Below are 25555 nucleotides of genomic sequence, written 5' to 3' on the forward strand. Positions count from 1 at the left end.
CGCTAGTCACACAACATTTGCGTTTACCTTGAAAATGTGTCCCATATAGAGAATACTTAAGTGAAAGTCACAGGGCACCAGGTTTGGGCTGTAGGGTGGGTGGATGAAGTAGTGATGCCTTGGGTCATTCCAGCGACTGCCAGAGAAGGTTGAAAAGACCATAGGCTGAGACTTCCTGAACTTGTGCCATACAGTTGAGAACTGTAGGGTCCCTCTAAATAGGTCATGTGTACACTACGTATCAGAGACTGCTACTCAGGTAGCTGATTGTGTTTGGGGTGCACACAAATGTTTTTTTAGATTAGGTGACTCTACATCCAATCCACATAATGATGGCTGCAGGAAACCCAGAAATATCTGTATAAAATCAAAAGAAATGTCTTCCACAGATCAGAGTCTTAAAATCCTAATGGTAAACTGCAGAATCATTCATAACAAAGTGCTAGAGTTTGAAGCACTCATGGAGCAGTGAAGTTTGCATGATACTGGGTATAGAAAGCTGCTTGATGCCTGAAATTGACAGCAATGAGATTTTTGGGGAAAATTTAAGTGTATATTGAAAGGATAGGCAAATGGGAAATGAAGGTGATGTATTTGTCACAGTAAATAGAAAACTCAGATCCACTGAGACAGAAATTGAAGCTGCATATGATATTGTTTGGGCAAGACTCAGTATCAGGAGTGGGCATGAAATGGTAACTGAATACTTCTAAAGCCCACCAGACTTACCTCCTGATGTAACCAAAAACTTCAGAGAAAACCTCATTCACTTGTACGTAAGTTCCCCAATCATACTGTAATCATTGGTGGAGACTTAAATCATCCAACAATTAATTGGGAAAATTACAGTTTTCATAGTGGTGTGCGTGATAAGACATACTGTGAAACTTTAGTAAATGCCTTCTCTGAAAACTACCTAGAAGAGATAGTTTGGAACCCCACTCAGGATGGAAATATATTGGATCTAATGGCAACAAATAGACCTGACGTAATATGGGGAAGTCAACATGGAAACTGGTGTCAGTGACCATGATGCAGTTGTGGCAACAATCATTATCAAAATGCAAAGGACAACTAAAACAAGCAGAAAGACATATATGTTCAGTAAACCAGAAAAAAAATCAGTAATGTCTTATCTCAGTGAGGAACTCAAAACTTTCAGCACAGGTCAGGAGCATGTAGAGAAACTATGGCTAAGTATAAAAGAATAGTTGACCACACATTTGGTAGATATGTACCCAGTAGAACAGTTCATAATGGGAGGGAACCTCCATGGTATACAGTCACTGTATGCAAACTTCTTAAGAAACAGAGATTACTGCATAATAGGTGTAAAACAAAGCATAGGGCTGTAGAAAGAGAGATGCTGAATGAAATGCATTTTTCTGTCAAGAGAACAATGTGTGAGGTCTTCAATGGCTACCATAGCAGAATACAGTCAAATGACATTTCACAAAATACAAAGAAATTCTGTTCATATGTAAAGGCTGTTAGTGGCATCAAAATGAGTGTCCAATTCATAGCAAATAAAACAGAAACCAAAATTGAGGGTAGCTAAGCAAAAGCTGAAATGCTGAACTCTCTTTTCAAATGTTTCTTTACAAAGGAAAACCCAGAAGACTTATCCCAGTTTATTCCTTGTACCACTGAAAAGATGAATGAAATAAGTATTAGTGTCAGTAGTGTTGAGAAACAGCTCAAATCATTAAAATTGATAAAAGCTCCAGGCCCTGATGGGGCCAGATTCTATATTGAATTTTTTGTGGCGGCGTTCGTAGCGACAAGCAATTCGCTGTAGAAACGGCTTACGAAGTCACCGCCACACTTTTAATAGCGGGCCGACCAGTCCGCTGGAACAGCGAACAGAAAGATGAAAACCCAAACACTCTGATTAAATAAAGGTCGGTACTTATCTTTATTAACGAAGATACAGAAACAGTAGTGAACTCCGTGTCTACAGAAATCTGTCTAGTTCGAGTCGGAGCGGCTAGGTCAGCGTTGGCTGACGACAAACAACAACTCTGCTGCGATGAACACACAACTGACTAGCAAGTACACAATTCGGTGGCGAGTATACAACTGAGAGGCGAATACAGCACTGTCCTAGCGCTCGTGACTCCAGCGCTTAAGAAACCAGAAGCCAGCGGTGGCGCGCGCAGACTTGCGGCGATTTCCTGTCTCGCTGGCGCTGCTTATGCGGACGGCGTCCGGACTTTGATGCTGCCAACCTTTTGGCAGCGGGCTCGGGTGGCATTACTGGCTAGGATATAACACTCCTCCCCCCCAAATCGCCGCACCGTTGTTGAATAATGACGTGGCGAGCGTCGACGGCGGGGGAGGGGTCTGGCCACAGGCATAGCAGAAGAGACTGGGGCGGAGACGGTTGTCGGTGGCAGTCCCCGGTCCGCACCCCAGCATTGGCTGCGCGGGGCCTCGGGAAACACCGACTGAAAACCGAGGTCAGGGAGCACGCCTGTGACCATGGGCGCAGCTTCTGGTACTGGACGCGACGGGGCGTCGGGACCCACTAAGAGAGGCAGCGTCTCCTGGCCCTGTGTCGACGGCTGCTGAGTGGGCGCCGGACAAGGCGCTGCGGTGTCAGACTCCTTGGGGGTGCCCAAGGAAAGCGGCTGCAGGACAGGCTGCACAGCCACCGCTTGGGAAGGCAGCCCGGCTGAGGGGTCGACGTCCATCAGCTCCCAAGGCGGTGGCGACTGAAGAGGGACCGCAGGCACCGGAGCGACCACCTGGGGCGCTCCGGGATGAAGCTGCGCGGGAGGCATCAACGGGACGGGCTGTCGGCGAGGTAGCAGCGACGGCTGCTGCTGCTGCCCTGGGGGCGGCAGCGAAGTCGGAAGGCGCGGCTGGAACCCACCGCGGACCAAATCTGTGGACAAAGAACGAGCGGCAGAATCTGGGCGGCCAGCACGGCGCAACTGGTTCTGATGCCTCCTGTGCACCCCAGTAGCACCTTGAACAGTATAAAAACCGCGACCCTGGACACTGATCACGGTACCACATTCCCAACGACGGCGACCGTGATAAACTCTGAAAAAAACGGCGTCGTTGCGCTGAAAACGCGTGCGATGCGCAGAAGCGGCGGGTCGATCCGGGGGGTGCAACAACTGTAGTAGGGTGCGATGACGACGGCCGTGGAGAAGCTCCGCAGGCGAAGGGCCGTCACGTGGCGTGGTCCGGTACGACAACAGGAACGTGATGAGGGCCCGCTGACGAGAGTGCGTAGCACGAAGGCGGTCCATATGATCCTTGAATGTGCGTACAAAACGTTCTGCTGCACCATTCGATTGAGGGTGGAACGGCGGAGTAAGAACATGGCGAATGCCATTGGCAGAACAAAAACTTTCAAATTCAGCAGAGGTAAATTGTGGACCATTGTCAGACACTAAAACTTCTGGAAGACCCTCAATACAAAAAATTGAAGTCAACGCCTGTATAGTTTGTGCAGACGTTGTAGACTGCATGGGCACAACAAACGGAAAATTACTAAATGCATCTATCACGATGAGCCAACGAGAATTCCAATATGGACCAGCGAAATCAATATGTACTCGCTGCCAGGGACCGGCAGGGCGTGCCCACTCAAAATAGCGTTGAGGCGGAGCAGCTTGGTGTTCGGCACACGTCGAACAATCTGTAGACATCTGCGTAATCTGCTTATCAATGCCGATCCATGTACAATGACGGCGGGCAAGCTGCTTGGTGCGGACCACTCCTCAATGACCTTGATGCAACAAGTCGAGGACCTTGGACTGGAGCACTTGGGGAACCACTACACGAAGCTGGTCATTCTCGGTGCGTAACAGCAAAATTCCGTGCGAAACAGACAGCAGATGACGTTGCGGATAATAGCGACGAACCACAGGATCCGATATGTCCTTTGCCTTGGACGGCCAACCACGTTGAACAAAACGTAATAGTAAACTCAGATGAGGATCCGTAACTGTCTCACGTGCCACCTGACGATAATCAATCGGAAAATCCCGGAGGGATTGATGCTCATCGGCGTCAATCTGATGGCAAGAGTCGTCAGAGGAATCGAAGACATCATCCGCAGCAATCGGCAATCTAGAAAGCGCGTCAGCGTTTGCATGCTGAGCTGTAGGGCGATACAGTATCTCATACTGGTATTGTGGTAACAAAAGAGCCCAACGTTGTAGTCTCTGAGCTGTCCGCTGAGGAACTGGTTTAGACGGATGAAACAGTGATGTCAGGGGCTTGTGATCTGTTACTAAATAGAATGGTCTACCATAGAGGTAGTGATGGAATTTTGTGACACCGAACACAATAGCCAATGCTTCCTTGTCCAATTGGCTATAATTACACTGAGCTTTGTTTAGCAATTTAGATGCGAAAGCAATAGGACGTTCGGTGTTACCGACTCGGTGAGACAACACAGCACCGAGGCCGAAAGAAGAGGCATCACAAGCTAACACCAGAGGCTTGTTAGGGTCGTAATGGACCAGACAACGATCATTCAATAAAGCCTCTTTAAGCTGCTGAAAGGCTGATTGGCAATCAGCTGACCACACAAACGGAACATTCTTACGGCGGAGACGATGCAACAGTGCAGCAATCTGTGATGCATTAGGTATAAACCTAATATAATATGTCAATTTGCCAAGAACTGCTTGCAATTCCTGCAGATTGCGAGGGGCAGGCAAATCACGAATAGCTGCTAAATGTGACTGGGAGGGATGAATGCCTTGAGCATTAATAACATGTCCCAGATACTCCATCTCTGTAAGGAAAATGAACATTTATCGATGTTGCAACGTAGCCCTGCCTGAGACAACACTGTAAACAAACACTCCAAATTACGGAAATGTTCAGCAGGCGTCCGACCGGACACAACAATATCATCTAAATAGTTGCAACACGATGGCACATTAGCCAGAAGTTGTGATAAAAAACGCTGAAAAACAGCTGGAGCTGACGCACAACCAAAAGGCAAACGCAGAAAACGGAACAACCCCAATGACGTGTTTATTACAAAATACTGTTGTGATTGCTCGTCGAGGGGCAATTGCAAATATGCTTCATGGAGATCAATTTTGGAAAAGAAACGAGCTTCCCCTAACTTATCCATCAGCTCGTCCGGTCTAGGCAAAGGAAAAGAACAATGACAGTCTGAGGATTAACTGTCGACTTAAAATCAGCACACAAACGTAACTTGCCAGACGGTTTCTTTATAATAACTAAGGGAGAAGCCCACTGGCTCGCTGAAATGGGTTGAATAACACCGTTGTTTTGCCAACGACAAAGTTCATCTTCTACAGGTGCCCGGTGGGCGTGAGGCACTGGACGAGCACGACAAAATCGAGGCTGAGCATTATCTTTTAACGTAATATGAGCGGCAAAGTTCGCAGCACAACCTAGTTCGTCTTTAAATATGTCACTGTATCGTTTACACAAATCGGTTATGCTGTCTGGAGGAACAACAACAGAATTAATTTGCAACACATTGTCTTGGATAGACAGGCCAAACAAGTCAAAACAGTCTAATCCGAAAATGTTTACACTGTCTGTAGCGCGGAGCACTGTGAATGAAACTGTTTTTGTATTGCCACGTAATGTGGCTGGCACGCTACATACACCTAACACAGGAATTTGTTCTCCACTATAAGTAGCCAAAGAATGTTTTGCCGCTGAAAGTTTAGGGCGGCCGATAGCTGCATACGTAGCACTATTTATGAGAGTCACAGACGCACCAGTGTCTAATTGAAAATTGAAGGTCTTATCCTGGATGCGTAGCTTCACAAATAGTTTATTACACTGTCTCTGGATCGGTGCAGTGGAGGCGGAAGACACAAAATCAGCGCGTTTAGCGCGTGTTCGCTGCTTACGACAACTCGTGGGTTGGGCGGGTGGAACAACAACTCCCGCTTCACTTGCAGTCTGTACATTACGTTTTACAGCGTTTGAATTACGCTTGGGTCGCATAGCAGAGGGCTGGGTGGGTGGCTTATTGCGAACAAGTTTATTACCCACACGAACCGTGGAAGAGTCTTTAAACGCGACCTTCTGGGCGGGCTGGCTTTGAAGAACATGAATATCCATGGGCTGGGCAGCACTAGAATTGTTCTTGCGTTTACGCAAACAAACAGTCTAGATGTGTCCTTTCCTTTGACAAAAGTGACAAACCGCGTTTCTCAATGGGCAACGTTCACGAGGATGAGCAAGAACACACTTAGGGCAAGACTTAACTCTATCATTTTGCACACGCGGCTGACGAATGTGTTTAACATGACGCGGCCGGCTAGTGTTTACAGTCTGACTCTGCCGGTGGGGCCGCGGGCGTGACATAACTTGCTTAGCACAGGCAATTTGAGAAATACATGGCTGATCTAACTCACACTCAGCATAGTCAAAAGTATCTTGGGCTTCAATGATGTTCATCACAGTCGCTAATGACGGGTCAGGCAACTTTAAGATAGCAGCACGAATACGAGAATCTGCAATGTTTTGAGTAATAGCGTCTCGTAACATGACATCACTGTAGAAAGCTCCACACACACAATTAAATCGGCACTGACGGGTGAGGCCCCGTAAATCTGTTAACCACTGTTTATTAGATTGATGTGGCAGTTTCTTTAATCTGAAGAACTTGAATCTGGCTGCTGCCACATGAACTCGCGACTCGAAATACTCAGCAAGCTTGTTAACAACAACGTCATAGTCTAAAGCTTCTGGCTGGGATTCCGGGAACAACTTACAAAGTAGTCGATAGACTTCCATGCCTGCAGTGGAAATTAAATAAAGCTGCCGCTCAGTACCCGCGATTTTGTAGACTGTCATGTGCGCCTGCAACTGCGCGAAATATTCTCGCCATTCTTCTCGTGATGCATCAAAAGCATGGAAAGGTGGTGCTGCCTGTGCTTGTTCCATTTGTGTTGGAGGATTAGCCGCTTGTTGGGCAATTGCTTCCACCAGACTTTGTATTTGCTGACTCTGTAACAAGATCAACTGTTGTAAGTTGGCAGACATAGTGAACACAAATTAAACCAGCCCCCAAAATTTTATCGCTATAATTAGTATAACCAGAAACAAGTTGAACCAGCCCTGCACACGAGTTCGGAAGTCCTCGTCGCCAGTTTTGTGGCGGCGTTCGTAGCGACAAGCAATTCGCTGTAGAAACGGCTTACGAAGTCACCGCCACACTTTTAATAGCGGGCCGACCGGTCCGCTGGAACAGTGAACAGAAAGATGAAAACCCAAACACTCTGATTAAATAAAAGTCGGTACTTATCTTTATTAACGAAGATACAGAAACAGTAGTGAACTCCGTGTCTACAGAAATCTGTCTAGTTCGAGTCGGAGCGGCTAGGTCAGCGTCGGCTGACGACAAACAACAACTCTGCTGCGATGAACACACAACTGACTAGCAAGTACACAATTCGGTGGCGAGTATACAACTGAGCGGCGAATACAGAACTGTCCTAGCGCTCGCGACTCCAGCGCTTAAGAAGCCAGAAGCCAGCGGTGGCGCGCGTAGACTTGCGGCGATTTCCTGTCTCGCTGGCGCTGCTTATGCGGACGGCGTCCGGACTTTGATGCTGCCAACCTTTTGGCAGCGGGCTCGGGTGGCATTACTGGCTAGGATATAACAGAATTCATAGCTGAGTTAGCCCCTCTTCTCACTATAATCTATCATAGATCCCTTGAACAAAAAACCATGCCCAGTTCTCGGAAAAAGGCAGAAGTTGTCTCCATATACAAGAAGGCTAGTAGAAGTGATCCTCAGAACTACCGTCCAGTATCCATGACATCAATTTGTTGTAGAATCTTAGAACATATTCTGAGCTCAAACACAATGAGTTATCCTGAAGAGCATGACCTCCTCAATGCCAACTAGCATGGTTTTTTAAAATATCGATCATGTGAAACCCAACTCGCACTTTTCTCACATGATATACTTGGACCAAGGGAACCAGGTAGTTGCAGTGTTTCTCAATTTCCAAAAAGCATTTGACTCTGTAATGAACCTATGCTTATTGTCAAAAGTGCAATCATATGGTGTATCAAGTGAAATTTGTGACTGTATTGAGGGCTTTTTGGTAGAAGAACACAGCATGTTATCTTGGATGGAGAGTTATCATGAGGTGTAGAAGTAATTTCAGCTGCCCCCAGGAGAGTGTGTTGGGACCTTTTCAGTTCATGTTGTATATTAATGATATTGCAGACAATATTAATAGTAAAATCAGGCTTTTTGCAGATGATGCAGTTATCTATAATGAAGTACTGAGAGAAGCTGCATAAATATTCAATCTGATCTTGATAAGATCTGAACGTGGTGCAGAGATTGGCAGCTTGCTCTAAATGTTCAAAAATGTAAAATTGTGCATTTCACAAAACAAAAAAAATGTAATATCCTCTGGCTATAATGAGTGACTGTTGGAATTGGCCAACTCATACAAATACATGGGCATCACACTTTGTAGGGATATGAAATGGAATAATCTCGTAGGTTGTGTCATGTGTAAAGCAGATGATAGACTTCAGTTTTTGGTAGAATATTGGGGACGTGCAATCACTCTACTAAAGAGATTGCTTGCAAATCACTTGTGTGGCCCATCCTGGAATATTGCTCAAGTGTGTGGGACCCATACCAAATAGGACTAATAGAGGATATTGAACATATACAGAGAAGAACAGCATGAATGTCACAGCTTAGTGTAATCCATGAGAGAGTGTCACAGAAATACTGAAGAAACTGAAATGGTAGACTCTTGAAGATAGACACATACTACCCCAAGAAAGTCTATTAACAAAGTTTCAAGAGCCAGCTTTAAATGTTTACTCAAGGGATATACTGCAACCCCCTACATATTGGTCACACAGGGATCATAAGTATAAGATTAGAACAATAAGTGCATGCACAGAGGCATTCAAACAATCATTCACTCCATGATCTATAAGTGAATGGAACAGGAAGAACCCTAATAACTGGTACAATGGGATGTACTCTCTGCCATGCACCTCAAAGTGCTTTGCAGAGTATAGATGTAGATGAAGATGTAGATGAAGATGTAGATGAACTACATTAGTTTGTGTGTTCCTTTGTTCAGAGACTTGTGTGTGGGGGGGGGGGGGGGGGTGGGGGGGGGGGGGCATTGTCATGTTAAAGGAAGATTTCTTTTGCCTTCTTGTCAGACCAAACAAACTGGAAATGGTTCTTGAGTTTGTTCAGATTCTTCATATATATTCTGAATGTATGTTTGACCCTTTTAGCAACAAATCCATGAGAATGAAACCATCAACCATTCCAAAGGACTGTCATCATGACTTTGCCACCAGAGAAAGCTGCCTTGAATTTTTACTTTTTTGATACTTGTGGGTGGAGACACTCCAGTGACTGCCCTTTTGTTTCTGGCTGAAAGTGATGCATCCATATTTCATCATGTCATGGTTGGGGAGAGAGATAATGTGAATTATCCAAAGCTGAAGTAATTATCATTTAGCCGCACCAAAAAATTATCTGCCCAGAAACATGCGCAAGTATAAGTGCATGCATGTTAACAATATTGTGTCAGGTCTGGAACATTTATTCAGTGTTAATTCCTTTTAGCTTCAGTTTGTGGCTTGGTATTTATCTTTTCTTCCCAATGATGTACAACAATGCTGGTGTAGCTGTGGTGACTATTTTCCTTTCATGTTGACTTCGTCTCTGAAAATGTTCATTTAAAAATGCAAGTTCTCATGCACATCTGGAGAAGGAAATTAGGATGTAGCTCAGTAGTAGAATGAAAACTTCAACTTCTGCATATTATAACTTTTACTTAACACAACACTGAGAGAGCACAATTACATGTGTCTTCATCACACCAGCTCAAAAGACTGACAGATACTGAGATTAGAGGGGAAAAAAAAACAGATGAAGTACATAAAAAATTGATAGTTTTTTGTTTCAATTTTCTGTTGTCATTGACATCATCATACTTCCTTCAATATCTTTTCTGCATGGGGATGATGTGAATATTTATTTATATGTGTAGGTCATTTAAAGAACATACACAATCACCTGCAATAATGTGTGACTGAGAGGCCTCTCCGTTGGCCTTAAACTGCTCCAAAATTTCAAATGAAATGGATTTTCTTTGAATCTTGAGTTCTGTTCTCAGAGTTTATGGAACCCAATTTGAGCACTGATTTTAATATGCAATAGGTTCAGTCACAGCATATCTTGACCATGGCTGTAAAGTTTTATGGACTACATCTGCTCCAGGTGCTATAGTAAGAAGTAATGCTGAAAATTATATAGCTTAACAAGTTATGTGACATAACATGTTATTTGGCTTAACACAATAACAAATCCTTTGAAATAAATATGAAAAGCCTCTTCAAAGATGTTTGCAGTATATTCTTCAGGAACAATACATTTAACTTCTCTTTGCCAATCTTTCTTAATACATGAACACTGTATGGACTGTTCCCTTCAGATCAGACATATGAATTGACGTTTGTAAAGATGACAAGAGAATGCCATGAACACATTCCCCAGACCATCATGCTGCTTCTTCTGACCTGGGCCTTTAAAAGGCATTGTTGCAGAACCATACACACCAATGCCCATTTGTCCAACGGAGGAGAAAATCTGATTCATCTGAAAAGGCCATCTGTCAACACTCAGCAGGCGTCCAGTTGTGGTATCAACATGCAGATTCTGAGCTTCGTCGCCACTGAACTGCAGTCAGAATGGATGGGTGAACCAGGTGCCTGCAGCAAAGGCCCATACACAGCAGCATTCACTGAACGGATGTTGAGGAGATGCTGTTGGTAACCCATTGGTCCATCTGGGTGGTCAGTTGGACATCTTACACCCCTATACATCTACATGGCCATTGTTGACCCCTGTCATCTAAGGCCAGTGGTGCTGCACAGTGGCCTCAGTGTCGGTTTTGGATAGTGCCATTTTGCCTTGCATTGTGTACTTTAAATACAGCAGCATGCAGTTTATGAACATAGCTGTTTCAGAAATGTTCCCAACCTAGATCCAAAAGCCAATGATCATGCCCTTTTGGACATTAGATAAATTACTCCACTTCCGCATAATGACCCAGCTTCACTGTTTCCTGCTTCCCCAGACGCATTTATATACCCTCCATTGCTAGTGCTTTTACCAGCCATCTGTGAGTGGTTATTGCATTTTGGGCATCAAGTACAGACAATGGTCATATTAATGAGGCAGGACCATGTAGTGCTTCGAGCATAGGACTATTGAGAACCAGGTGATCTCAAAACTGTTACAGCCACTGGAAACTTATATGGTTATTTACTTATTAAATAATGTGTAAACACCTGAGTGAATTTTAAGAAGACTTTATTTTGTCTATATCATTTAAACAAACGTTTCATCATATACAATGAACATTACATAGATACCACTGCAAGCTCATACTTCAATAAATATTAATGGATAATAAGCATGCAAGATGTAGTGCAGTAACACATCACCTCCTGCCCCCCCCCCTCCCGCCCCCCCATTTTCCCCTCCCCCCCCCCCCCCCCCTCTCCACCACCAAACATATCTCTTGGTGAACACATAATTGACATTGGTCTGAAATGGTTGGGTGTTGAGACCACTTTTCAGGACTTGTAGGGGTGGAGTTGCTGGTGTCCACTCTGTGCTGTGGGACTGAGTAAAATCACTGTCCTCTAACCAACAAGTGATGCACTCTCCATGCCTCCCCAGGATGGGATCAGAGTCTGGGAAGGTATCTGCCTTTGGGGCTGTTATGTTTTCTTCTCAGGTCACAACATTCCTGGTTTCTTTTTCCCCATTTTTACTTCCCTCTTTTGGGCATTGATAATATCCTCCATTGTTCCACACTCATTAGCCTTTATAGTGAGACCTTTTTTCCATGAGTTTTATTTCCTAACAGTTATTTTCGGAGAAGTTTACCAGAATTGCAAGCTCACACACAACAAAAAAATCTCTTTTAGTAAGCTTACAGTTACACCACTACCTCAGACAGAAAGTAGTATGTAACACTGTTGGACTGTAACCATAATTTTTCCTCTAATGGGTGTTATAATGCACCTTGAACTATAAATGAAATTTGGAACATTAACTTTCACTTTGTACTTTATACGATAACTTTGTGTTTTTATTTAAATGCTCATTAAATAACTTCATACAATCAACTACATGCTACACAAAGACTTATATTGCATTCTGAATATCTACTGAAGATACACGTTTTCCAAGAACTATATTTTTGTGTCAGTTTGCAGATGTTAGCAACATCATGTTGATGAGAAGAAGACTAGGGAGGGCTCAAAGTATTTGATTCAGAACAGGGTACATGACATGCTAACATCAATGTTACATTGTAAAAGCATTCTAAGTATACATAGCTGCAAAATTTGACATCATTTTTGGACAGCCTAACATAAACTTTAACAGGCACAACTGTTTTCTTTGAAGGCCTTTTGGCTGAGAGCTTAAATGAATACCAGTCTTTTTGTTGTGCCTGTTAAAATTTATGTGAGGTTGTCCAAATATCATCTCAAATTTTGCAGCTATGAATGCTTAGAATGCTTTTATAACATGAAAATGATGACAGCATGTCATGAAGCCTGTGACAATAAAATATAATAGAGGGTAAACATGTATCTGACAGATGTATTCAGAATGCAATGTAAGTATTTGAGTAGCATATAGTTGACTGTACGCAGTTATTTCATGTGCATTTGAATAAGAACATGAAACTAATATAAAAAGTACAAATGAAAGTCAATGTTCCAAATGTCATATTTAGTTCATGGTGCATTATAACATCCATTAGAGGATAAAATCTGGTTGCAGTCTAAATGTATGACATACTTAATTCTGATTGAGGTAGAGGGTGTAGCTGTAAGCTTCTTAATCAATATTTTTTGTTGTGTATGAGCATGTAATCCTGGTAAACTTCTCCAAAAATAATTTTATAGGAAATTAAACTTGTGTCTCACTATGAAGGCTATTGAATGTGGAATGATGAAGAATAGAATCAGTTACCAAAAGAGGGAAGTAAGAATGAGGAAAAAGAAACCAGGAATATTTAGACCCGAGAAGAGAAGACAACAGCCCCAAATGCAGATATGCTCCCAGCTTCTAGACCCAGGCTCACTGCTGCTAACAAGGTGATTGCTTTTGCTGACACCTTTTGCCATAACAGCTGTGCATATCGACAGTATCTCATATGGAAATAAAGAGCAGGTGATGCTACTGAGGACATGCATGCAAGCATTTCTGATGACTACTTGAGCTGTTCCTTGTGATTGGTGTTGTTGATTGCTGCAGACAAATGTAAACTACCTGCACTGTGCATTTCCGCAAAGTGATCTTTATGCCAAAATGGTGATCTTTCTACAAGTTCTGTCTGAGATGCAGTGCAGAGCATAGCAGTTTCTGTGGTGCAGTGGTTATCAAGTCTGCTTAACATGCATAAGGTTTGGCGGGGAGGGTGCATCACTGGTGAGCTGGAGGATAGTTATGTTGCTCAGTCCCCCAGAGTGGACACCACCAACTTCACTTCCACAGGTCCCAGAAAGTGGTCTCAACAACTTACTGTTTCATACTAATGTCGATTATGTGCTCACTAAGAGATAGGTTAGGGGAGGAAAGATGGTGAATTGTTACTGCACTACATCTTACATGCTTATTTTCCACTGATACGTACTGAAGTATGAGCTTGCAGCAGTATCTATGTAATTTTCATTGTATATGATGAAATATTTGTTTAAACAATCTAGACAAAATTCCTTTTAAAATTCACTAAAGTGTTCACATATTATTTGGTTAGTAAATAGCCATAAAGGTTTGCGGTGGCCTTAACCAGTGGTGGTGGCAAGACGGGGGGAGGGGGGGGGGGGGTATCATATTACAATGGAGTATCATATTACTAGATAAAATTACTTCAGAAATCAGTGGATACATTACTCCAACAGATTCAATCATTTTTTTAAATAACTATTGCGACCAAACTGCCGAATCCCTCTGTCAGTAAAACTGGTATATTTTCAACCGACTCGGTTGTTTTGCCCCTTCCACTGACAGAATGACCCGCTTCCTAATTCCGTATGTACATCACAAATGTGGTCCTGTAGCTATCATGCTTTTGCGCTTACTGCTACATATATTAACAGTAATTAGCACGGTCCTAATGGTAAGAGGTAGTAGTGACTTCAAGTTGTTAATATTTGAATACAGCACAGCTGCCACACTCTCAGTTCACTTTTACTCCGCTACTACCCTTGCCATTGCACAACATTAACTATGTGCTGCTTGGACCTTGCTAAGCTATTAAATTCACTTGCGTGTACTTTTTGACCATTACTTGCCAGTATTTACCAAAGGATAAAGCACACTTCTAACCAGACTATGACCCAAAGAGCTGTGATGATTGAGTGGGTTCAATCCACAGCCTACAGCGCCTTACAGTTCACACAGTAACACTGCCTACCTGACCCACTTAACTTTGTAGTGAGCTTAAGTATCCAATCATCACTGCTATCAGCAGTGGGTAATCCTTCCAGCATGACGAGATAAGCAGACTTACCATCGATTCCTCCTGAAAATACTTATAACTATGGTAACCAGCTCTGAAGGAGCAAAAGAATAAATCAATTTTGTGCTCGTTTCAAAGTGAAACGGCTTGAGTTAAATTTAAACTTAATTTTGAATATTTCTATTACTGATCAGTCAAGATGAATCAATAAACCAAATACTCTTTCAATTTCTGTGTGTTGACTTGATAATTACTACCATGGAAATTTATACAGCTGGGCTTAACAAAATTCTATCTTTCAACTTTATGTAATGATTTTGGATATTACTCTTGGAACAGTTAATACAGAATTATTTAAGAAACGTTGCTTGAAAAGTTACTCAGAAAAATTTAAGTTAACTATAAAATGGTGACTAGCAAATTCTTGTGTGACCGTTGTTCTTTTCAACATTCTTATACACTAAAGTTTTCTACAATAAAAGAAATTGTCAATGAAAGAGGCGATGGTGGCCTCAGTCTGATTTCACTATACTACGATGGGGTTACTATACTTTACCATGAACAACATGCATTGTATTTTTACTCATAATTGTATTCTGTCCTTTGTACTTGCATCAGAATGTGACTGGTATTCTCCTTTTACAGTTCTATAAAGTTAGAACTAAACAATTATAAACTGTCTTGCCTTGGGTACTCAAACAGGTGCACATGGTGATAGGTATGTGGAAAACGCAACCGTTCATGCCTCATACTCTCAATGGCAGCTGGAACTATGAGCCATTACACTCATATAAGCCACTGCACATTTGCCATAAAATTTGGGCTCAGAAACCCTTGCAACCCGCCCCAATAGTGTAGAGATGACTTTGATAAATATTAGTCGCGTTTTATTCCACTAACAGTGATGGTATTCACCTCTTCACTGTTGCACAACCACTTTTGCATGAGCACACTTACACCAGTCCAATCACGTCAACACTACCCAAGCTACTCCCTTTGTTCAGTCCCTGTGCCTCCAGCTACCACGAGCGACGCTCGTCTCCCCAAGAGTGGGGGGTTCCCCTTCCATAAATTTATCAAAATCATTTAGTGTTTAAGCAAATTATATCAATTACCCTGGAGTTAATACCATTTGTAATTATTCACCAACTAGCACTTAACAACATTAAATTATACAGTAATAACTTACAATTAACAATAAAAAGAATACATTTAAGTCTGAGAGCTTATTGCGTTGGCTGACAGATAGCGTGGTGATGCCTTTTCACTCATTCTCACTGGCCTCAGCTCGCACTAATTCCAGGTTTTGCCAAGAGATGGCATCAGGATGCGCGCCCTGGCCGTCTCACACCAGCACGCTCGCTTTCGATGTGCAGGACTCCAAATTACTGGCAGCCTACGATCATTTCAGTTCCGTTACACTATGTAGCAATATAGGTTGCAATGTATTTCAAACACATTTTAACAAAAGAATAAGAGTGGCAAATAGCTTACTATGTAAACCAATAAATATCATTTAACTCAGAATGGGCATCTTATTATTTATTAATACTCATTTTTTACCCTGAACTCCAAAACAATTACCAAAAACTACTTTAAGCAACACCATATTTTACCAATTTGTTGGTAGAGGGCCCCAACTCTCTATTTGTTAAGCGATATTCCATTCCCCCAAACCGCCCCCGCCCCCCTGCCATTAGCACCCCCTCCCCCCCCCCCCCCCCCCCTCATGACTGACACCTAGAATTGCCCCTGGCCTTAACTACTCTCAATAGCATTGTGCTCAGACTATTACACTGTCCAGCTCCATTACTATGACCACTGCCTGTATTTGACATCCAAATTACAATAACCACTCACAGATAGCTGGTAATAGCACTAGCAATGGAGGGTATATAATATGTGTCCAGGGGAACTAGAAAGCGGGGCAGTTGTGCCATAATGCAGAAATGGAGTAATTTATCTGACATCCAAAAGAGCATGATCATTGGTTTTTGGATCTAGGTTGGAAACATTTCTGAAACAGCTATGTTTGTAAACTGTTTGCATGCTGTTGTGATTAAAGTATACCATGCATGGTGAAATGACGCTATCCAAAACTGACACTGAGGCCACTGTGGGCACAACGGGCCTTAGATGACAGGGGTGAATTGTGGCTGTGTTGATGTATGATGTGCAACTGACTCCCCAGATTGACCAAAGGGTTACCAACAGTATTCCCTCAAGGTCTGTTCAGCAAAAGTTGCTTTTTATGGACCTCTGCAGCAGGCACCTGGTTCATCCATCCATGCTGACTGTTGTTCATCGGCGACAAAGGCTTGAATTTTCATGTTGATACCATAACTGGATGCCTGATGAGTGTTGACAGATGGCCTTTCCAGATGTATCACATTTTCTGCTCCATCAGACAGATGGCCATTGGCGTGTATGGCCCTGAAACAATCACCATTAAGGGTCCAGGAGTGGAGGATGTACCATTGTGGTTTGCGAAGTGTTTCCATGACATTCTCTGGGTAATCCTGGCATTCTCATAGGCACAATGGGTCACCAGAAGTATGTTTCTTCCCTAGATACTATTTATTTTTTCATCAGCACACTGTCATTTACTAGCAGGACAATGCAATGTGTCATGCAGCTCAGAGTGTAGATGCTTGGTTTGAAGAGCACCAGGATCAATTTACTACACTCCCCTGGGCACCAACCTCCCTGGATTTAAACCCAATTGAGAACCTGTTGGACTACTTTGATCACGCTATTTGCACTATGAATCATCAACTGAGAAACCTAGCAGAGCTGGTCACAGTACTGGAGTTAGCATGGCTCCGTATCCCTGTCAGTACCTTCCAGAACCTTGTTGACACTCTTCCTGCCCATCTGTGCTGCAAGTGGTGGTTGTTAAGACATTTGACAGGTGTTCACTTTAATGTGACTGGACCTTATATGTCTGCATCTCTAGCCTTTACTTAGTACTGAAATTGCTTAAAAGATAGAAAATATGATACTGCACGATATTATAACCAATAACATTCCTTGCACACCAATATGTACACTGGAAGACCTACATAAGCTCCTTAAAGGGGTATGGATCACAACACACAGTTCATATGGGGCAAATTTAATTGAAAACATTTAAATGTTTTGCAAATGAGTGGACTTAAATGAAGACAAATAATCTGGAAAAAAACCTTCTGCCATACACCTTATCTTCTGACACTAAGACTCATCAGACACATCCCATGCCTTATGTGTAACATTGTACAGAAAATGAAGTATGAAGAAATAGAGTGGTCAGCTTGGGTACTTGTGTCACTCAACAAAATTCACAAAGACTGTGAATCCCCTGAGGAAACATGGCACATAATTGCAACCACTTCATGTCAGTGGTTTCGAAAAGTGTATCCCATTAATCATCTCCTCTTACACCTATCAACCAACCTATCTCTCTTTGCCTATAGGCTTAATATGAGCCTACCTTCTGCCTCAAATTTTCCTTTTCATTTCTTTTTGTTTCTTCATAAATATTTCAATGCATCACCATTATTAACATACAGTTTAAACATAAATATATAAGTGAATCTCTTTTCTTTCTCTGCATCAGTGACCTCCTCACCAAATGTTAATGCTACATTGTGACTATGAAATGCAAAGATTTGTTTACTTTCACACTATTGTCTTACATGATGTTGTATTATAAGGCAACTGTGTGCACTCACAAGGAATATTACTAGCACAGAAATATGTGATCAGTCTGATCTATAGAGTCAGTTTTCCATTCTTCAGGTGTCTCAGACTTCTAATTCTGCCATCCCTGTACATACATTACATCACAATATTTTGTTGACCATTCAGTAAATCATGGTACATCTTAGATATAGAAATGTTAATTGCTACTAAGATAATCACAGGTAAAAATGGCCGCTGTAAACGTTCTTCTGTAATTACAGCTTGTATATAAATTAGTCTCTAATAAATATCTTTGTGGTTTTGTTAATACTTAAAAATCAGTAGTATATCACTAGCAATCATTTCATAAAGCTGAGAAAACAGCTGCCTATGTTTATAGTAGTGGATTTCTGCAAGTTCTTTGGTGGTCTGCCCTCTGAATACTACATTGGGAGCATCAAATTTTGCTATACTTAATCTTAAAATCAGCAGGTTACCACTGTCTTATGAAAAAACTGTTTTACAGTTATATTTTTCATCTGCTTTTTATGTACTATTGCACGTAGATGCTAGTCACAAGAACAATCTTATCTTCTTTGTTCTTCCTTTCTTCTCTTTGCTTCTCTCTCTCTCTATCCCTCTCTCTCCCTGCCCTCCCCCCACCCTCCCTCCCTATCTGCCTTCCAACACAAAAAATCTATAAAAAGTTAAAAAATAATATGTGTTGCCCCTTTGAGTTTAATATAACTAGTAATATTTTGACACAAGTGCTGTCACATAGTGGGACTACTAAGGGACACTGCAGGACATGGGCCTTGTAAGATAGATTAATGCATGAAGCTAAGTTTGTATATACACATATCAAAAAAAAAGTTTTGCATCACCCGGGTGCCAAGAACTCCTGAAGATTGATGTTGACTGTGGATATTGTATCACAGACACAGTCCCTTTGACTGTTCAGAGATGTCACTAAACCCGCCCAAAGATGTAACCAATCATGCATGACCAGGAGGAGGTCTGACAGCCAATCAGTTCCGGTCATTCCACCAGGATGGAGGTACATGGCTCTTGTTGTCTGTAGTTCAACCATGCCTAGATGGTCAAGACCATGGTTTGATCACATCCATTGTTACTTTGTGTGAACAAGAGAAGTATTCCAGGCATCTCAAAGTGAACCAAAGTGATGTTGTTTGGACATGGAGGAAATACAGAGAGACAGGAACTGTCGATGACATGCCTCACTGAGGCCACCCAAGGGCTACTACTGCAGTGGATGACCACTACCTACAGATTATGGCTCTGAGGAACCATGACAGCAATGCCACCATGTTGAATAATGCTTTTTGTGGAGACAAGGACTTTGTGTTATGACTCAAACTGTGTGCAATAGACTGCATGATACCCAACTACACTCCCAACATCCATGGTGAGGTCCACCTTTGCAACCATGACACCATGCAGCAAGGTACAGATGGGCCCAACAACATGCTGAATGGACCGCTCAGGATTGGCATCACGTTCTCTTCACCAATGAGTGTCGCATATGCCTTCAACCAGATAATCGTAGGAGATGTGTTTGTAGGCAACCTGGTCAGGCTGAATGCCTTAGACACACTGTCCAGCGAGTGCAGCAAGTTGGAGGTACTCTGATGTTTTGGGGTGGCATTATGTGAGACCAAGTATGCTGCTGTTGGTCATGGAAGGTGCTGTAATGGCTGTACGATAAGTGAATGCCATCCTCCGACAGATAGTGCCACCATATCGGCAGCATAATGGTGATGCATTCATCTTCATGGGTGACAATTCGCGCCCCCATCATGCACATCTTGTGAATGACTTCCTTCAGGATAACAATATTGCTTGACTAGTGGCCGGCATGTTCTCTAGACATGAACCCTACTGAGCATGCCTGTGATAGATTGAAAAGGGCTGTTTATGGATGACATGACCTGCCAACTACTCTGAGGATCTATGCCAAATCGTCATTGAGGAGTGGGACAATCTGGACAAACAGTGCCTTGATGAACTTGTGGATAGCATGCCACGACAAATATGGGCATACATCAATGCAAGAGGACCTGCAGCTGGGTATTAGAGGTACTGATGTGTACAGCATTCTGGACCACCATCTCTGAAGGTTTCGCTATATGGTGGTACAACATGGAATGTATGATTTTCATGAGCAATAAAAAGGGTGGAAATGATGTTTATGTTGATCTCTATTCCAATTTTCTGTACAAGTTCTGGAACTCTCGGAACCGAGGTGATGCAAAAGTTTTTTTATATGTGTAATTATGTAAAATATGATATAAAATAATAGGTAACTGAATTCTTTAACAATGTTAGGCTAGTTGAAGATTTGTTGGTTTCCATGTTTTATATAATAAGTAATTATAACTTCACTAGCTGGTTTGAAGTGTGGATGTGGGCATTTAGGATTGGAAGAGGTGAAGCCAAATAGAAGAGACTTGTACCCAGCAATAATGATAGTACACTGTTCTAGAAAAGATAACTGCTGTTAACTTTCCATTTATTATTATTATTATTATTAACACTTGGATCAAAATGTTACTACTTATATAAAATGTAAAAGGGCAAAACTCTTTTTAGAGGTTTTTCGTGTCAGGAAGTTTTCATTTATTCCTTCACTAAAATGAGATATCATAAAGCCGTGCAGTATGTTGTAGCCATGATAACATGCTACTGGCCATTGAAGTTGCAACACCATGAATGTGACACAAAGGGAATGTCAAATCAGCAAGAAGTATACTACGTATTAGGAACACAGTATATCTGGGTATGCAAATGATTTGCTTTTCTGCACAACCACACAAAGATAGCAGTAATGCCATCTACATGCTGTGCATAGATACAGATTTTGCAGAATTTTTATCATTCATAAATCACATTTGTGTGTTGTATGTCTGTGAGAAGATCATGTTATGGCTCATGTAAGGAGAGATATTTACCAGCATGTGTCAGGATTTAACAGCTGCAGGATCATTACGCATCAAGGCTGCAGTTTATCATTCTGTGATACTGCTGCTTATGTTGATCAGAATCTCATGATTGTCATATAATTATGGAATCAGTGGGTTTAGGAAGTCCATATTCAATGCCATGAATGATCTCCAATGATCCATATGGCTAACAACTGCAAAACACAACTTACATTTCATCTGACTGGGCAAGATCATAATGCCACCTCACATACCTAATGTCAGGAAATGGACTTGTTTGCAGCAACACATTATCCGCACAGACAATGTGAAGATCTCTAGAGCACCACAGACTATCACCATCATGAGAATTGTTGTGGCTTACCTCGACCCAGCAGCAGGAGTTACACTGACAGTGATGTGTTCGATAACAATGCTGAACAAAGAAGTGGCATCAAATCATCTTTTCAGATGAGTCCCAGGTTTGTATACAAGATCATGATGAGTGTATCTGTGTGTGAAAGCTCCTAGAAGAACAAAAGTTGTCAATTGGTGTTCATCATCATCATACAGCTCTGGTACCTGGTGTGGTGGTACAGAGCATGCCATTAGGTACACACCACTGTCACATCTGATTTGCAGTGTCAGTAATTTAGAAAACAGCTGTTACACTGCCGATGTATTGAGACAGTGGCTGTGCCCTATTTTTGAGGTCTCTATGATGTTACCATTCAACAAAATACCAAAAAGCAATGTTTGTTGCTAATTTTGGTCTTGACCTAGTTCAGCATATGCTTCGGATTTCTCAACCACTGGAAGCTCTTGGTTACGGGTTGCTGAGATACTAGGCTGTCATCACTTGCCAGTCACTATCATTGATTAACTCTGGCATAGAGTACAAACAGCATGGAAAAATATTACTCATGTCTGTCAACTAAGCTCAGTCGAGCTTGAGGCCCAGGTGGATTAGAGCCATTATTGCTGCTAGAGGTAGCACCCCTCTTCACCAAGTTTCTCACCCTGTATGCTTCCATATCATCTACATATCTGTTAGAATATCACCAGCTGCATTAGCGACTTTTTCACCAGAGCTTGGTTTACTGAAACCATGACCTGAAATGAGGTTCTCCCTATCTAATACTTTTTCCATAAAATCAAGCATATTTCATCATTCCCTCCTCCCCCTCCCTTCTCTCTCTTTTGCGCACACACATACACACACACACACACACACACACACACACACACACACACACAATATGCAAAAATGCAAATCAGCCAAAAAATTCATTGCAGGTTTTTGGTCAGATTCTATAATTCTTATGAACCCATTCCCTTTGCCTTATGGTTCTTATCCTCTCAACCACATCCTTTAAGACTTGCTCTACGGACTCACCAACTTCCAAATACTGATCTTTCCCCTGCAACATTGCCTGCATATGCATTTGACTCATATATTGAACACACTTCTTCTTCCCCCTCTCTGTGACCATCTCTTCCTCCCTTTACCTGTCTACCTCATCCTCCCACCTCTACCTCTCTATCTCCTCCTCACCACTCTGTCTCTTCATCTCCTCCTCCCCCTCTCTTTGTCCATTTCCTCCACCCCAGCCTCTGACCATCTCCTCTTATCTCTCTTTCTTTTCATCTCCGCCTCCCCCTATTTTCCACTTGGCCACTGGCCCATTATACTTTAAACCTGCCTCATGCATATCCCCCTCCTTGCCTTTCTGTCCATTTCCTCAGCCCCCTCACTCTGTCCATCCTCTATCCATCACAATCTGCTCCCCACCATTCTCATTGACATTTGGAGTCCATGCAGTACACTTCAATAAAGCAGGCTGATATTACTCCAACATGCCTGTCATACAGAGCAGGCTACACATCAGGGGTTTGAAAATCATTTATTTGTCCTTTATGTACAGGCAGGCACACAAAGCAGATCGATGAAGCAGGCCAGCATGCCAGTCATACAACGTGGCCTACATGTCGGGGTCCTGCAAACCATTTCTTGCCCCCAACATGTAGGGAATCCTGCAAAGCAGGTTGATTTGACATGCAAAGACTGCTCCCAAATAATGTGCCTGTCGTGCAGGGCAGCCCATACACCAGGAGGTGAGAGAAAGACGTTATTACCCTATCTCCACTCCCATTGGAGCTAGGACGTTACAAACCCCACAGTGCTGATACCAATGAGGCCTGCTGTTTCTATGCCAAATTTGGTTGAAATCACTCCATCAGTTTGGAAGGAGATCCAGGACACACATATACACTCTGCTTTATATATACAAAACAGATATCATAGCAGGAAGTGCTGCCCACAAAGCAAATCTCAAATATTGATTTAAATGCAGACTCTGGCCAGCCTTTTATAGTGGTATGACAGCCAAAAAATTGTTAATAACAATGAGAGGACATAGCCAGAGACTATATACTGGAAACAAATACTGCCCTGTTGCATGAAAATCATGGCCCTAATTCCTGTTCTGCTACATATGCTATCTAGATTCTCCTCCCCTCTGCCACTTCCTCAGAATTTTAAAGGTTGGTATTTGCTCTATAAATTGTGTTTGGTTCTACCATCTACCTGGCTTCAGTTTGTCATAGTTTTTCTGGTCTTGTCCTCCTTTCTCATTATTTCATTTCCTTGCTTTTCCATTTCATTTCATTTGCTTCCACTCTGTCTGCCATCTTTCCTATAATCACATTACCCCACCTCCCCAACCCCACCCCTGCTCCCAACCACACCACACACACAAACAAAGCAAATTTGTCAGGAATTTAAATTGCAAAAGACAAATCACACTTGTCTTTCATCAAGTCAGCCATTTTAACATAGATTTTTTTCTTCTGATTTTAAATAAGTTTCTTTTTTCTGTATTTGATTATGCACAATCAATGATAATTTCTTTTCTCTTAGTGATGCAGTCCTGCTTCTTTGTGTTTATTGAGTTTCAGCATAAAGGAATACTGAACAATGTAATAATACATCAGTGTATAATGGAAATGCACCTATATTGTTTCTCCAGAATTTTGCAACTGCTAAACAAGAGAAAGCTTGAGAAACTGAAGGAACAATGGTGGAATCAGAATCCAGAAAAGAGGAATGACTGTGAGAAACAAGATGATCAATCTGATGGGATTAGTATACAAAATATTGGTAAGTTGTGATACTTTCTCCATGGAACTGTGAATAGCTTTAAATGTAGTAAATCTTTTAAACGCTAAATTTTTTTTTCCTTAGCTTGATTAAACCATAGTGCCAACAGCTTGGTACAAATTTAAAATAATATACACAGAGAAATTACAATATAAATAGTTTGAACATGATTTTAAATTATTTTACAATTTCCACATACATTCAATTCTTACAGCCACAACTACAGACAGAATGGAATGTAAAAAAAGGAGAACACAGCAGAGCTTGGGAAGCATATACCTGGAGACCAAAGTGATTGTGTAACCACAGATAGTACACCAAATTTCATATACACGCATTACTGTCTCGTGTAAAACAAAAAGGATTTTGTATGTTTGACGATCTTCATGATACATAAAACAGGAGCACTTGTTGGAAAGGGAACCTTTAGGTTCACAACATTTTGCAGTAAACAGTGTTGTTGTGTTTTTGAAAAACTTCAGAAAAACAACATTTGATTTAGATCTCCTTTCTTCTAACAGTCACAGAAAGGCTTATTCTTGATGCCTATTTAATGCCTATGGGAAGGAGTCAAACTGTGGTTGGTATACACTTGTGCCAAGGTAGTAATCAGCTTCCTGCTCACATGAACATTTTGAAAAGATGATAGATTAACATTTGTAAGAAGGCCAGAAATACTCCCCTCCTTGCCAACTGCATTTTAACAAACTAATGCTCTGGTTCCCCAAAGCTCATAAATATTTGAAGAAAGTCATTATTTAATACCAAGAGCTGCAATAAAAAATTTTTATCGAGTGGTGTAATAAATCAGTGACCCTCTATTTTGGGGCAGTCACATATTTGATTATTTGGTGGTATGTGTCTTACTTATCACCAATTCTAGATTGAATTTCATTACATGTTTCTGAGGATTGCACATAATCAACCTCCAAAGAATTAAATGTATATATTAAAGCAGAACCTTTCCAAGCCAGCAGTTAAAAATTGTAGGCATTAATTCATGTCCTTCATAGAGAAGTTTATTCAGCTTAATCATATAACAAGCAGCTATTACTAAGCACAGTTGATTTGGTTCCTATGGCAAACAAAATATTCAAACCCTGCTATGTATCTGTTTGCACTAAGTCTCTGCATGTACAGTATCAGTGTCCACGTAAAATAAAATTATGATTTTAAGTCTTAAATTCGGTTTGAGCTCTTTCTAATCAGCAAATCCCATCACTTTTCAGTGATGGACAAAGTGTAGACCTGTCCTTTCAAAAACTGTGAATTTTATGATAATA

At 41.8% G+C, this 25555-nt stretch overlaps 1 protein-coding gene across 1 annotated transcript in view; it reads left to right on the plus strand.

Moving 5' to 3' along the window:
• The window catches only part of LOC124544638 (ionotropic receptor 25a), a 424769-nt gene that overhangs the window by 350639 nt on the left and 48575 nt on the right, over positions 1 to 25555 (plus strand). Inside the window, exon 16 of the mRNA XM_047123253.1 lies at positions 24142 to 24272. Within this exon, the coding sequence (XP_046979209.1) occupies positions 24142 to 24272 (131 nt within the window). The remainder of the gene's footprint in view (positions 1 to 24141; positions 24273 to 25555) is intronic.

This window comes from Schistocerca americana, chromosome 1 (assembly GCF_021461395.2).
Source record: "Schistocerca americana isolate TAMUIC-IGC-003095 chromosome 1, iqSchAmer2.1, whole genome shotgun sequence".
Classification (NCBI taxonomy): Eukaryota; Metazoa; Arthropoda; class Insecta; order Orthoptera; family Acrididae; genus Schistocerca; species Schistocerca americana.